We start from the raw sequence: 14,573 nt of genomic DNA, 5'->3' as shown, positions 1-14,573 counted from the left end.
AGATATGGGGCTCAGGTAAGTAATCGGGGGGGGGGGGGGTGCTGGGGAGGCTGCTACACACAGAAGGTGTTCTATCGTAATGCATCAAGATAAAAAACCTTCTGCCTTTACAACCTTTAAACCTTTAAATCTTTTAAACCCAAAACCAAAAATGTAATATATTGTAGCTTACAAATCATTAGTGGTGGTGCATTTTTTTTCTTTTTGTTGTTCCCCCACCCCCTCTATTTTCACCTGGTGATCTGACTATTAGATTAAAATACACTAAAGCCCTGTACACACGATCAGACCTTTGTCCGACCAAAATCACATCCGATTTCCGACAGAATTCCATCGGAGTAAAATAGAACATGTTCTCTATCTAAACTCCGATGGAATTCATCGGAATTTCCGATGGAATTACTCCGATGGGGCATACACTCAGTCGGACTTTTTCCATCGGAAATTCCGATCGTGTGTATGGTTCTTAACAAATTCAAGCCAATTCCCAGCCAACACTTTTTAACCAGTTCCCGACCCCCGCATGTACATATACGTCCACAATATGGCACGTACAGGCACATGGGCGTACACGTACGTCCTTGCCTATTAGCGGGTGGGGGGTCCGATCGGGACCCCCCCCCGCTACATGCGGAGGTCGGGTCCGCTCGGGGAGCGATCCGGGACCACGGCGCGGCTATTTGTTTATAGCCGCTCCGTCGCGATCGCTCCCCGGAGCTGAAGAACGGGGAGAGCCGTATGTAAACACGGCTTCCCCGTGCTTCACTATGGCGGCGCATCGATCGTGTCATCCCCTTTATAGGGAGACACAATCGATGACGTCATTCCTACAGCCACACCCCCCTACAGTTGTAAACACACACTAGGTGCACCCTAACTCCTACAGCGCCACCTGTGGTTAACTCCCAAACTGCAACTGTCATTTTCACAATAAAGAATGCAATTTAAATGCATTTTTTGCTGTGAAAATGACAATGGTCCCAAAAATGTGTCAAAATTGTCCAAAGTGTCCGCCATAATGTCGCAGTCACGAAAAAAATTGCTGATCGCCGCCATTAGTAGTAAAAAAAAAAAAATTTATAAAAATGCAATAAAACTATCCCCTATTTTGTAAACGCTATAAATTTTGCGCAAACCAATCGATAAACGCTTATTGCGATTTTTTTTACTAAAAATAGGTAGAAGAATACGTATCGGCCTAAACTGAGGAAAAAAAATGTTTTTATATATGTTTTTGGGGGATATTTATTACAGCAAAAAGTAAAAAATATTGCATTTTTTTCAAAATTGTCGCTCTATTTTTGTTTATAGCGCAAAAACTAAAAACCGCAGATGTTATCAAATACCACCAAAAGAAAGCTCTATTTGTGGGGAAAAAAGGACGCCAATTTTGTTTGGGAGCCACGTCGCACGACCGCGCAATTGTCTGTTAAAGCGACGCAGTCCCCGAACTGTATAAACACCTTGGGTCTTTAGGCTGCATATTGGTCCGGGGCTTAACTGGTTAAGCAGTTACAGTTTTGTCCTTTTGGGATAAAGGTTTTACATAAAGAAATAAATAAAAAACAGATCCTTATAAGCACCCCTGTCAGTGGTAAATGTTTTTTTGTTTTTTTTATTGGGACAAAAACATCAATTTTTAGGTGTTGGTCTAGATCAGGGATCTTCAAACCATGGCCCTCCAGTTGTTCAGGAACTACAATTCCCATCATGCCTAGTCATGTCTGTGAATGCCAGAGGTTTACAATGCCTCATGGGATGTGTAGTTCCGCAACAGCTGGAGGGCTGTAATTTGAGGATCCCTGGGTCTAGATGGGTAAACAATGTTCTGCTTGTCATACACTTCTTTTTTCTGAACTTGTAAAGTACATGTTTTTGGAGAAGATTTACCTGTGTAAAAAATCAGGGATTATCCAGGCACTACAAAATGTTCATCCAACAGCAGTGGCATTCAAAATACGATTTATGAAATCAGGCCTGCACAGAAAGACCTCCTATATTGTGATTTTGCATGAAAAAGGAGCAACAGTTGCGAAGATGAGGCCTATGCTATTTTTTTTCCTTAATTCACTTTAAGTAGTCACTTGAAAATACACAGTGAACAATGTTCCCTTGTGTGGTGTGTGGCTTATTAAGTAAAGGTTTTAATTAGTCTGTTGTAATGATTAAGATCCAATTCTAAACAAGTCAATAAGAAACAAGTAGAATTCCATCATTAATTTATGCACTTAGAAAAAAAAAATGCTTTCTCAATGTAAGCTAACAAATTAATCCTTCTCTGCAGGAAGCATCTTCATTATTACAAGAGGAAGTACACTGCCAATTCACCAGTTTGAAATTAGCATGATAGTAATTAGGAACTGTCACAAGCAAATAGCCTGGAACTATACTGACTGCATACCATAACATAACATACAAGCTCATAGTATACGGAAGCCAGTCAGCGCCCCACGGAGCAAAACTAACAACTAGGGACCAGATCCACAGCCCCGCAGCGCAACGTAACTTAACAGATTTAAGTTACACTGCCGCAAATTTCCTAAGTTAGGTATCGATCCACAACACACTTACCTGGAAATTTGCGGCGGTGTAACTCAAATCCGTCCGGCGCAAGGCGTTCCTAATCTAATGGGGCGAGTCCCATTTAAATTAGGCGCGCTCCCGCCCCGGACGTACTGCGCATGCTTGTGACGCAAATTTCCCGACGTGCTTTGCGCGACGTGACGTCATTTTTTGATCGGCGCGTAGCGTATTTCCGTATTCCCGTACGGCTTACGCAATCGACGTAAAATTTTAAAATTCGACGCGGTAAGGACGGCCATACTTTACACAGCAGTACGCCTGCTGTGTAAAAGTAGGGCTGCTTTACAAAAGTGTAACTAAGCGACGGGAAACTAACGTAGCGGCGACGTAGCGAACGCGAAAAAGCTTTGAGGATCGACGTAACTCCTCATTAGCATACCCGGCGCGTAATTTCCACGATGAATGCCCCCAGCGGCGGTCGCGGTACTGCATCTTAAGATCCGGCAGTGTAAAACTATTACACCTGCCGGATCTTCTGTCTATCTCTTGGAAACTGATTCTGTGGATCAGTTCCAAAGATAGAAACAGGGATACGCAGGCGGAACAGCAGATCCGCCTGCGTATCTCTTTTGAGGATCTGGCCCTAAATGTATATTTTGCTTGGATAAAGAAGAACGACAGTCAAACACAATTTCTAACAGTACAGTACATAAGTCATAAAGATAGATTCTTACCTGTGTCTGCATTTGTCTTTCAATTCAGTTGCTGATAGAAAAGCTAATAAACAATATGACATTTTGGTTTTCTAGAAATCCAATGGCAGGCTTGTAACGTTTGGATTTCAGCCTGTGCTTCTTAGGATCCCACTATTGTTGTCCTGGACAAGCACATACATGTATGAGCAGAAAGGATGACCCATTCACATAGCTCCCAACTGTCCCTGATTTCGAGGGACTGTCCCTGATTTGGAGCAATGTCCCTCTGTCCCTCATTCTCCTCATTTGTCCCTCATTTTGGTCTGATCTATAAAGTTGTATATAAAATGCACTTTTTATCTATCAAAAAGTGTTTTCCAGCGCTAAACCTTTCATCCAACTTCTAAATTGATGCATTTGTAAATTCCAAACGCCAATATGAAGGAATAGTAGTGGTTAAAAAAAAGCACTCGTGGGTTTAACCAATCTTGTTGTTTTGTGCAAGTCTCCTTTAAGGGGGCGTGACAAGGGGTGTATCCTATGCCTGCATGCTTTTGCTGATAGGTGTCCCTCATTCCCAGCTCAAAAAGTTGGGAGGTATGCATCCATATTCAGTGTAGGTAGATGGCAGACGGGCCTAAATGTGCTGGAGTTTAAAAACTTCAAACTGTTGCATTTATAAAGTGCATTGTGGCACACTACCGCATGCACACTAATGTGCTGAATTTTTCACATTAACTGCATTAAAGGGATTGTAAAGGTTCGTTTTTTATTTTCTAAATAGGTTCCTTTAACATCCCTGGCGGTATGATTATGTCAGATTTTAGGTGCTGAAAGCGGTACCATTATTTTGCATGGAACGTTTGGCGTTTTATATTGTAGACCTGTAATTCTGATGCCGCGTATCGATCATTTTTCTGGATTTAAATAACAACGTTTTTTAAAAATGTCATTTAAAATGATCGTGTGTGGGCGTCACATAATTTTTCGGGTTCTGAAAAACAACAAAAAAAAAAATTCGAACATGCTGCATTTTTTAACAACGTTTTAAACAATGTCGTTTTTCGGGTTGTAAAAAATGATCATGTGTGGGCTTAAACGACGTGAAAAACCCACGCATGCTCAGAAGCAAGTTATGAGACGGGAGCGCACCTTCTGGTAAAACTACCATTTGTAATGGAGTAAGCACATTCATCACGTTGTAACAGACAGAAAAGTGCAAATCGTCTTTTACTAACATGAAATCAGCTAAAGCAGCCCAAAGGGTGGCGCCATCCGAATGGAACTTCCCCTTTATAGTGCCGTCGTACGTGTTGTACGTCACCGCGCTTTGCTAGAGCATTTTTTTGTTAACGATCGTGTGTGGACAACGTCGTTTTAATGATGAAGTTGGAAAAACTTCGCTTTTTTATAGAGGCTGAAAACGTTGTTTTTTACAAGCCGAAAAATGATCGTGTGTACGCGGCATCAGGAATAACTCACTTAAATCTGTCCAAACAAGATTTTAGCGCGACTTCCCCTTTTTTTTATTATGTTTGTTTGTGCTGTATGGCACACTTAAGACGCGGCTGATAACACACTTTTTGCACTATATGTTGGGTCTGCGCAACAATATTTCCTTTTTTCTACTGTCCAAACAAGAGTCTAGTAGACATCCCGGGTGTGATAAAGTTTGTAACACAAAATCATAAATTATAATATGATAAATAACTATAAATAATTATAAAAAATAATAATAAAAAGGAATTAATAATGTAATCAGATCAAAAACACTGAAATTTGCTCAATTGCAGAATTGTCGCTGTCATTACTTTCAGGCCCTGTACACACGACCAGTTTCCTCGGCAGAATTCAGCTTCCGACCGAGTTTCTCGCTGAATTCTACCGAGAAACCCGGCCGTGTGTACACTTTCGGCCGAGGAAGCCGACGAGGAGCTCGGCGAGGAAATAGAGAACATGTTCTCTATTTCCTCGTTGTTCTATGGGAGCTCTCGTCCCGCCGAGCTCCTCGGCGGCTTCAGTGCTGAACTGGCCGAGGAACTCGATGTGTTTGGCACGTCGAGTTCCTCGGCCGTGTGTACGAGGCCTCAGTGTCTGAAGACGAATTTCCCCACAAATCGATATCGCTCAATTCTGCAAGTGATTCTAATTAATTATCGCTGTTTTCTAGCTGCTCTAAAACCACTTTTGACATAAAGGGACACTTTTTGGTTGCTATGGACAATCTCAAGTTTCCAGGCAGAAAAACAGTCTTTATTATATACAAGTGCATGTTGGACACTGGGCAGACCACTAGGGACAAAGGGGATGTGTAATTATTTTATACGGTATGTTTTTACTTTTTTGAATTTGGTGCCGATCTCCCCCCCGCGTGCATCGCAACGTCGCAGGGAACGGAGCTCGGCGGCACACAGGCACTGTGTGAATCGAGCAAGGAGACAGCTCGCTCACACAGCGGGGAGCCAGAATAACGCTAGGCAGGTTAAGCTAGTGCATTGTTGGTTCACTTACCTTTTCCTTCGATTTCCCTTCTGAATGTTTTTTTTTCTTTGTCTGAATTTCTCACTTGCTGTTCCTCCTCAGTAAGCTTGCCCCCATCATCCGAGTTGTTCTGGCTGGGTGTTAGTCAGCCAGAACAGCTTACTGAGGAGAAATTCAGACAAAGAAAACAAAAAAAAAAAAAACATTTAGAAGGGAAATCTAAGGAACAGGTAAGTGAACCAACAATGCAACAATGCACTAGCTTAAAGAAACCTATTAAGAAAAAAAAAAAAAACGTTACAACCCCTTTAAAGCAGTTCATGTTAAAGGCATGTTCCTTTTTTCAGTGCATTGCACTATAACACATCTATCTGTGCGTTGCATGTCTCCAATTCGTGCACTGGGTGTGCTGTATGGCACATGACTCGCGGTGCATTGGGTGCCTTTTAACCACATAAGGACCAGAAGAATTGTCCCCCTTAAAGCGCCGCGGACCTGCCATGAATATTACTTTTGAAGTGTTACAGACCATGCCATCTTAAATTCTTTTGGGATAACCATGTGTGAGTGATAGATGGTAATCATATGCCTCTGTTTTTTACTCTGTCCCTGGTTCTTCCTAAGGTAAATAGCTCCCAAAGGCATAATATGACCTCCTAGCAGTGCTCAGGAGTGCACTTCCAGGTTGAGACACTGTTAAAGGGGTTGAAAAGGTTTGTTTTTTATTTTCTAAATAGGTTCCTTTAAGCTATTGCAGTGTTGATTCACTTACCTTTTCCTCAGATTTCCCTTCTAAATGTCTTTTTACTTTGAATTTCTCACTTCCTGTTTCTCCTCAGTAAGCTTGCCCCCGTCATCCATGGGGGGTTAGTCAGCCAGAACAGGTTACTGAGGAGGAACAGGAAGTGAGAAATTCAGACAAATAAAACAAAGAAAAAAAAAACATTTAGAAGGGAAATGGAAGGAAAAGGTATGGTGAACCAACAATGCACTAGCTTAAAGGAACCTATTTAGAAAATAAAAAACAAACCTTTACAACCCCTTTATGTAAACTAAGAGCCAACGCAGATGAGAAGGCTCATGTGACAGCCTGTCAAGGATATCATTTGATATGGTAGGAGGACTGAAATGGAATAGCTGCAGTGTCACAAATGGGAGGGCAAGTCAAGCAGACAGATGGTGGGCCTAATTGAAATCATTCTGTAAATTTTCAGAGTCAATTACTGTTCCGTGTCTTTACAATTATAGTGTTATTTTCAAGCCTGTTAAACATGTACAGTAAAGCCCCGTACACACGGTCGGACCTTTGTCTGACCAAAATCACATCGGAATTCCAATGGAATTTCAATCGGAGTAAAAGAGAACATGTTCTCTATCTAAACTCTGATGTAATTCCTCAGAATTTCCGATGGAAATAATCCGATAGGACATACACACGGTCGGAATTTCCGATCGAAAAAGTCCGTCTGACTTTTTCCATCGGAAATTCCGATCGTGTATACTGGGCATTATTCATTTTTTATTCAGAACTTTGCCGCAGATTAGCTATAAATACATTCTAGTAGCAAAAGCATAAACGACATATGATGCAGGCAGTCGTTCGCATTAACAAAGCATTTTTTTTTTTTTGTTTTTTTTAGTCCCCCCTGCTGTAATTTTTTTTTGTCAGACCAATCTGTACAGCAAAAGTGAAAGTTAGCGGGTTAAGACAAATTGTCAGGGGTCGACTTTCACTCATTAAGTTAAAATTTTATCCCAAAAGGAACTGTAACTGCTTAAAAAAGTGTCAGCTGAATTTGTGCTTTAAAGGAGTTGTAAAGGTAAAAAAAAAAATTCTAAATAGCTTCCTTTACCTTAGTGCAGTCCTCATTCACTTGCCTCATCCTTCAATTTTGCTTAGCATGTTGGCCAATATCCAACCTGGCCAGTAGACATTTGCCCTGACTGAAGTTTTGTCAGATTAAACAATTTACAATGTAACCTGGGCATGTTTTCTGAACAGTAACCTTCACACAATGTCAAATTAAAGCTAGGTAATAACCATTGCAGTATATGTTAAGTATGGATTATCTTGTGTTATGTTGGCCATCGACGGTTTGAATCCCACTGAACCGGCCAAGATTCGAACCATGCATGGACAGGGCAATTATCTATCAACTTGGGTACAACCAGTCTTCCGTATTTTACTTGTGATTATTGCTAGTGGCTGGTATAGCCACTAGCAATAATCACTGTCATCTTCAGAAGGGGAAGGCTTCCTTCCACCCTCCCACCAGTAGAAGACAGTAGAAGACAATTGCTGGGCAGGAGGGATACTCCTGTCAACACTGTCTGGGTTGATATGGGAATTGAGCAAATTTCTTTCCTGCAACCCATGATTGGAGAAAAGAAATTCATACCGTGTATGGTCTGCCTTATGCCGCGTACACACGATCGTTTTTTCCGGTCGGAAATTTCCGATGGAAAAAGTCTGACTGACTTTTTCCATCGGAAATTCCGACCGTGTGTGCCCCATCTGACTTTTTTCCAAGGAATTCCATCGGAGTTTAGAAATAGAACATGTTCTATTTTACGCCGATGGAATTCAGTCGGAATTACGATGTGCATTTGGTCGGGCAGAAGCCTGATCGTGTGTACGAGGCATTAGAGTGCATAAGTTCTTCTACAGTCACATACTGGTATTGAATACTGCATGCTCATTCTGCTTTTGAGGAGATTGCTTGACTCTGTTTACATTTCGAACCAATTCACTTCTGAATAGCAAAGAACAGTCACATAATATTTAGAAGTGTGCCATATCAATTTATACACGGTGTAAAAAATGTAACAGAAACCGTAGATGGCCCTTCAACTATTTAGGAGTAACCATGTTTTTTTCAATGTTGCATTAACATGAGCAATTCACCTTAATCAAAATTACAGTTGTCATTGCTTCATGTAAGTGAAATATTATACAGATCTGGGTTATTGCAATATCTAGACCTACTTTTTACTATGCTGGGTATAAAAGGATAACATATATTACACGTTGATATTAAAGTGTATTTTCAGCCAAAACATTTTCAAGTTTTGAATAGTGTAGGAAAAAGATTGAATGCATGTCATGTTTTTATGCCCATCTTTATTCACGTTGGGGAGATTCGCTCTTCATGTTTGCCCTTGTATCCATTGTAACTAGGACATAAAATTATGGAGAATCCAAAATTTGTGACAAGGTGTGGTGAGACAGTCTATACAGAGGCGTATCTAGTCAAAATGGCGCCTATGGCAAGCACTGAAACTGCACCCTTGTCAAAACATTCAAAACCCATCTTTCAGATAACCGTTACCTTAAAGGGTCACTAAAGGAATTTTTTTTTTAGCTAATTAGCTTCCTTTACCTTACTGCAGTGCTGGTTTCATGTCCTCATTGTTCGTTTTTGCTTTGAAGTAGCTGTAATTCTGCTGTGATCTCCACACTTCCTGGTTGCCTGTTTCCTTATAACCATGGTACTGGGAGATTTTCACGGTGGTCTAAGCTGTCATTAATGTGTGTCTAAAACTCCTCAGAACCAATCAGATTCATTTTAAAAACAAAACACTGCCCTGGATTTGTTGTTTTTGTTCTGTGAGTCTTCCCGACTCACCTCTCACCCGGAACTTCATGTATGTACCTTTAAAACCGAACGTGAAACTAGAGGCACATTATATGATAGATTCAATTCAATTTTTAATCATTTTTAAAAGGAACCAGTTAACTTTTATGTCTCTATACCCTGTTAACAGTCATTTCAGCAAAAAAAAAATTCCTTTAGTGACCCTTTAACAAAAAAAAACAGCTAACAATGGCCCGCGGGCACACACTGATACAAAAATCACTGATGATGCCAACACACTGGCACACCTCACAGTCATCAAAAAACATTGGTGCACACAGTAACTCATACAAAATCAATGACACACTAACACACAATCAAGGGACAGGGAGGGACACCAGGGACAGGGAGGGACACTGGGGACAGACAGAGAAGGACCCAGTGTGACGAGGACAGAGAGGGACGCCGGGGACAGAGGGGGATGCAGTGTGACAAGGACAGGGAGGGACGCAGTGTGACAAGGACAGAGAGGGACGCAGTGTGACAAGGACAGAGAGGGAAGCAGTGTGACAAGGACAGAGAGGGAAGCAGTGTGACAAGGACAGAGAGGGATGCAGAGTGACAAGGACTGAGAGGGACGCAGTGTGACAAGGACTGAGAGGGACGCAGTGTGACAAGGACAGAGAGGGACGCAGTGTGACAAGGACAGAGAGGGACGCAGTGTGACAAGGACAGAGAGTGAAGCAGTGTCACAAGTACAGAGAGGGATGCAGAGTGACAAGGACTGAGAGGGACGCAGTGTGACAAGGACAGAGAGGGACGCAGTGTGACAAGGACAGAGAGGGATGCTGGGGACAGATGGAGGGACCGAGAGGTGGCCGCAGGACGGGTTTTTTTTTTTGTGCGGGGCAACTTTTTTGTCGCCCCCCTGCCATGGCACCCATGGCACTTGTCATGGCTGCCATACCCTAGATACGCCACTGAGTCTATAAGTTTCCCTTTGCTTTGGAGAGATGTCCACTTCATTCTGCAGTGTTGTTGGAATTGGAAGTGAAGGGAAACCTTCAACAAAGCCAGGCAACAGTTCTAAACTTTTTATACAATATGATATTGTGAGGTACTACAAATAATATTTTAATCCATAGCCACAACTTTATTTTGTAGTTATGGTTTACATAAGGAATGGATGTAAGGTTTTTATGGCTACTTGTTCCTCCACTGGATGGGGTCACCTTCTGTATTTGTTTTGGTGGCCACTGTCTTTAGGACTAATGCCTTGTACACACTATCGGAATTTCCGATGGAAAAAGTCAGACAGACTTTTTCCATTGGATATTCCGATCGTGTGTAGCCCCATCAGAGTTTTTTCGTCGAAAATTCCGATGCATTCCGTCAGGCCCCGTACACACGACCAGTTTCCTCGGCAGAATACAGCTTCCGACCGAGTTTCTGGCTGAATTCTGCCGAGAAACCCGGCCGTGTGTACACTTTCGGCCGAGGAAGCCGACGAGGAGCTCGACGAGGAAATAGAGAACATGTTCTCTATTTCCTCATTGTTCTATGGGAGCTCTCGGCCCGCCGAGCTCCTCGGCGGCTTCAGGGCTGAACTGGCCGAGGAACTCGATGTGTTTGGCACGTCGAGTTCCTCGGCCGTGTGTACGGGGCCTCAGAGTTTAGATATAGAACATGTTACATTTTTTTTTCAGATGTAATTCTGATGTAATTCCGATGAGATTTGGCCGGGCAAAAGCCTGATTGTGTGTACGCGACATCAAAGTAATCGGAAATCTAAAATGTAACAGATGTCACTGGAATATGGGATGAAAGGAAATCTTCCGATGGGTACACCTGTTACAATGACAACAGTGACAATGGAAAATATTTTCATTCATTTCTTTGTGTCTCAGGAGGGGGACATTTTCCCAATAGGTAACAGATATTAACCACTTAAGCCCTGGACCATTTTGCAGCTAAAGGATCCATAGATACGCAGCGTAATTGCTAAGTAGCGCCAGCGTATCGACTTTCTGTATTCAGAAAGCTCGATACGCCGACTGTAGCCTAAGATACCACTGGCATAAGGCTCTTATGCCGTCGTATCTTAGGCTGCATTCTGACGCTGGCCGCTAGGTGGCGTTCCCGTAGTTGTCAGCGTAGAGTATGCAAATTGCATACTCACGCCGATTGACAAACGTACGCGCGCGCCCGTCGTTTGTGTTCGTCGCTTTCGTCGTAAGGCTGCTCCTGCTATTAGGAGGCACAGCCAATGGTAAGTATACACGTCGTTCCCACGTCGCGATTTTCGAAATTTACGTTGTTTGCGTAAGTGAATCGTGAATGACGCTGGACGCCATTTACGTTCACGTCAAAGCAAATGACGTCCTTGCGACGTCGGGAAATTTTCCTGAAGGAGCATGCGCAGTACGTTCGGCGCGGGAACGCGCCTAATTTAAATGATCCACGCCCCCTACGGGATCATTTAAATTACGCCCCCTTCTGCCGGCCCCTTTTACGAAACGCCGCTGCAAATTACGGTGCAAATGCTCCGTGAATGAAGCGTAGCTCCAGTAATTTACGGAGGCGTAGCGTAAAAACGGTACGTTGCGCCGCCGTAGCAGTGCGCTCCCATACCTGAATCTACCCCACAGTTTACTGTGAAAATTACACTGGCAGTGAAGGGGTTAACCACTAGGTGGCGCTGTAGGGGTTAAGTGTTCCCTGCATAGTGTTTCTTACTGTAGGGGGATGGGCTCTGTGTCACATGACACTGATCTCCGCTCCGAGTACACGGAGCCGAGATCAGTGTCATTGTCACTAGTCAGAGCTCTATACCTCTGTGAGACGATCACGGGGATCCCCACGGGGATCGAGTCCGCGGGACCCACGATCCGACTTACGTGGATGGCGGACAGGCATTTAAAGGGGACGTACAGGTACGTGACTATGCCTGTCCGTGCCATTCTGCCGACGTATATGTGCAGGAGGCGGTCCTTAAGCGGTTAATACAAACTTGATGTATTTAATTATTTAAAGCGGAGGTTCACCCTAAAAAACTACTTTCTACCATGCCATGCAGCATACTAGCGTCAGCTACAGTATGCCTTTATTTATTTTTTTTGCGCTGTACTCACTGTGTTATCCAATAGTTTCGTTTTAGACACCCGCGGGGAATAGGCGTTCCTATCAAGAGGGGAACATGATTGACGGCCAGGTATGGCGCGTCACGCTTGCCAAAAATAGCCGGAGTAGGTCTCGGCTTTTCACGGCACTATACGGCGCCTGCGCACAGACTAGGAGCTGACTGCGCAGGCGCCATGAAGAGCCAAGTCCTATTTCGGCTATTTCCGGGAAGCGTGACGCGCCACAGCTGGCCGTCAATCACGTTCCCCTCTTGATAGGAACGCCTACTCCCCGAGGGAGTCTGAAACGGATTACACAGTGAGTACAGCGGAAAAAAATAAAATAAATGCATACTGTAGCTGACGCTAGTATGCTGCATGGCATGATAGACAAAAACATTTTTTTTTTTAGGGTGAACCCCCGCTTTAAAGAGAAAAAATAAAAAAATCAGTTTTGGATAGATACCCTATTATCTCTTTAGATGCAATAAATGAATTGTGCCGAATATCTTGCTGCCTGCATGGTTGAATACCTAGCATTCTGTTTCTTTTCCATTTTTATGTTGCCTATTTCGAATCATTTACTTCTCATGCTATTTTGAGCATCTTACCTTGCCAACATACAGCGGGTCTGTTCCTGTATACTCTTCCAGAACAAAGAACTGGTTCCATACCCAGCTTCTTTTCAGTCGGTGATGGGGAAACGGCTTGTTCTCAGATTTTTCATCCTTTTGTTTCATCAGTTGACTTGAAATTCCAAATCCAGCTGCAAAGTCCAGCAGCACCATGTAGTAGATATACAACCCTTGCTGGGCACAGTTCTTTAAATGTTGCATGTTTAAAAAATTATTTTTTAAATTATTTATAAAAAAAAAAAAAGAAGAAGAGTAATCCTTGGTGTAAAATAAATAGAAGAAGTAGTAAAAAGATCTTAGATCTTGATTTAGTCTTTGATAGTCGTCTTAACAGCAGATTCCTACACAGTTGAGAAAAGAACAGAAAGTTAATGTGGTATTTTCAGTTGGAATGATAATATTTTCTGCTACAAAATGTAGAGACTTTTGCAAGGGCAGCGTGATATTAAAATATGAACAGTGTGTTTAGGAACAAAGGGATCTCTTATCTTCTTATATACAACAAAGTATCTATGGACGCAGACACATTGGGGGTTGTAGTTAGTGGGGAGGGTTACTTCACTTTGGCTACTTTGATTACAACAGGGTTCCATTGTATTATTGATTTGCTGTAGTTAACAGCACGCTCTCAAAAATACAGTATTTATGATCTGGGAAGCCTTTTGAAACTGCTGAATATAAGCATTGCCTTCCAGAAAATAGAATACCTACCAAGCAATTTCCAAGGACAGATGCTTTTTTTTTTTTCTTTTTTCTAAATATATATTTGTTGCCACACAGTTGCACACAACAGTTTTTTTTTTTTTTTTTTAGGTGGAACTGTATCATCTCTGACCTTAATTATTATTTTATACAGGCTGGGGCATTCAATTGTCGTGGTTCTTTTGCACTTTCATAGAAAAGCATAGAGGTGCTGCTAATGTGACATAGACAAAGATTTCAATGGTCAGTTAATCATTATGTGATCCACATGGGAGATTGGGGGTTTGATAGTCACATGCCATTGTGTGATATGTGTGGCGGTCAGACGAACAGATTGTCTTTCTTCAAGCTGAACGCTCAGTTTAGGTAAAGGAATGTCCACATCCAGTGGAGGGAGCTTTCTCATCAGTCAAGTGGCTTTTGTTGTCATCAAGTCAGATTAGCTGGTGACCTCACTCTGTGCTATTGAGCACAAAAAAACTTTCTCTTTCACAGTTTTGTGGGGCTTAATGAGGTGGCATTGCACTCAAGTTACTCTGTCAAAACACTCAGAACATCTTTTATAACATTAGGGCTCAAGCTGCTCTGTTTAAAGACCCTCTTCCTCGATTTGCCTTTCTCTCTTATCCTCTTTCCATCTGGCTCCCATAGGCAATTACAGCACCGTTTATTTGTGATTTGGAAAATCTATGACAATACATTTTGTAGCAGCTTTCTATCCTAAATTTATGGTAGCTAGTGAACAGCTGCATGTCTCCAACAAAACATCATGTATACAATTTTATTTTCCCTTCAATCCTTAAGCATTCAACACAGCTATAAAAACAGAGCATACAAAAGTAC

General features: G+C 42.3%; 1 protein-coding gene across 2 annotated transcripts in view; it reads right to left on the bottom strand.

Annotated features, from left to right (window-relative positions):
- The window catches only part of CDH20 (cadherin 20), a 496,072-nt gene that overhangs the window by 83,534 nt on the left and 397,965 nt on the right, over window positions 1-14,573 (bottom strand). For both annotated transcript variants that reach the window (XM_040353580.1, XM_040353581.1), the window contains one exon: window positions 13,005-13,369. In XM_040353580.1, coding sequence (XP_040209514.1) covers window positions 13,005-13,229 — 225 coding nt within the window. In that variant the 5' untranslated portion in view covers window positions 13,230-13,369. The remainder of the gene's footprint in view (window positions 1-13,004; window positions 13,370-14,573) is intronic.

The sequence above is a fragment of the Rana temporaria genome, chromosome 5, assembly GCF_905171775.1.
Source record: "Rana temporaria chromosome 5, aRanTem1.1, whole genome shotgun sequence".
In the NCBI taxonomy this organism is placed as follows: domain Eukaryota; kingdom Metazoa; phylum Chordata; class Amphibia; order Anura; family Ranidae; genus Rana; species Rana temporaria.
Note: the sequence above shows the minus strand (reverse complement) of the source record. Positions and strands in the feature narration are given on the sequence as shown.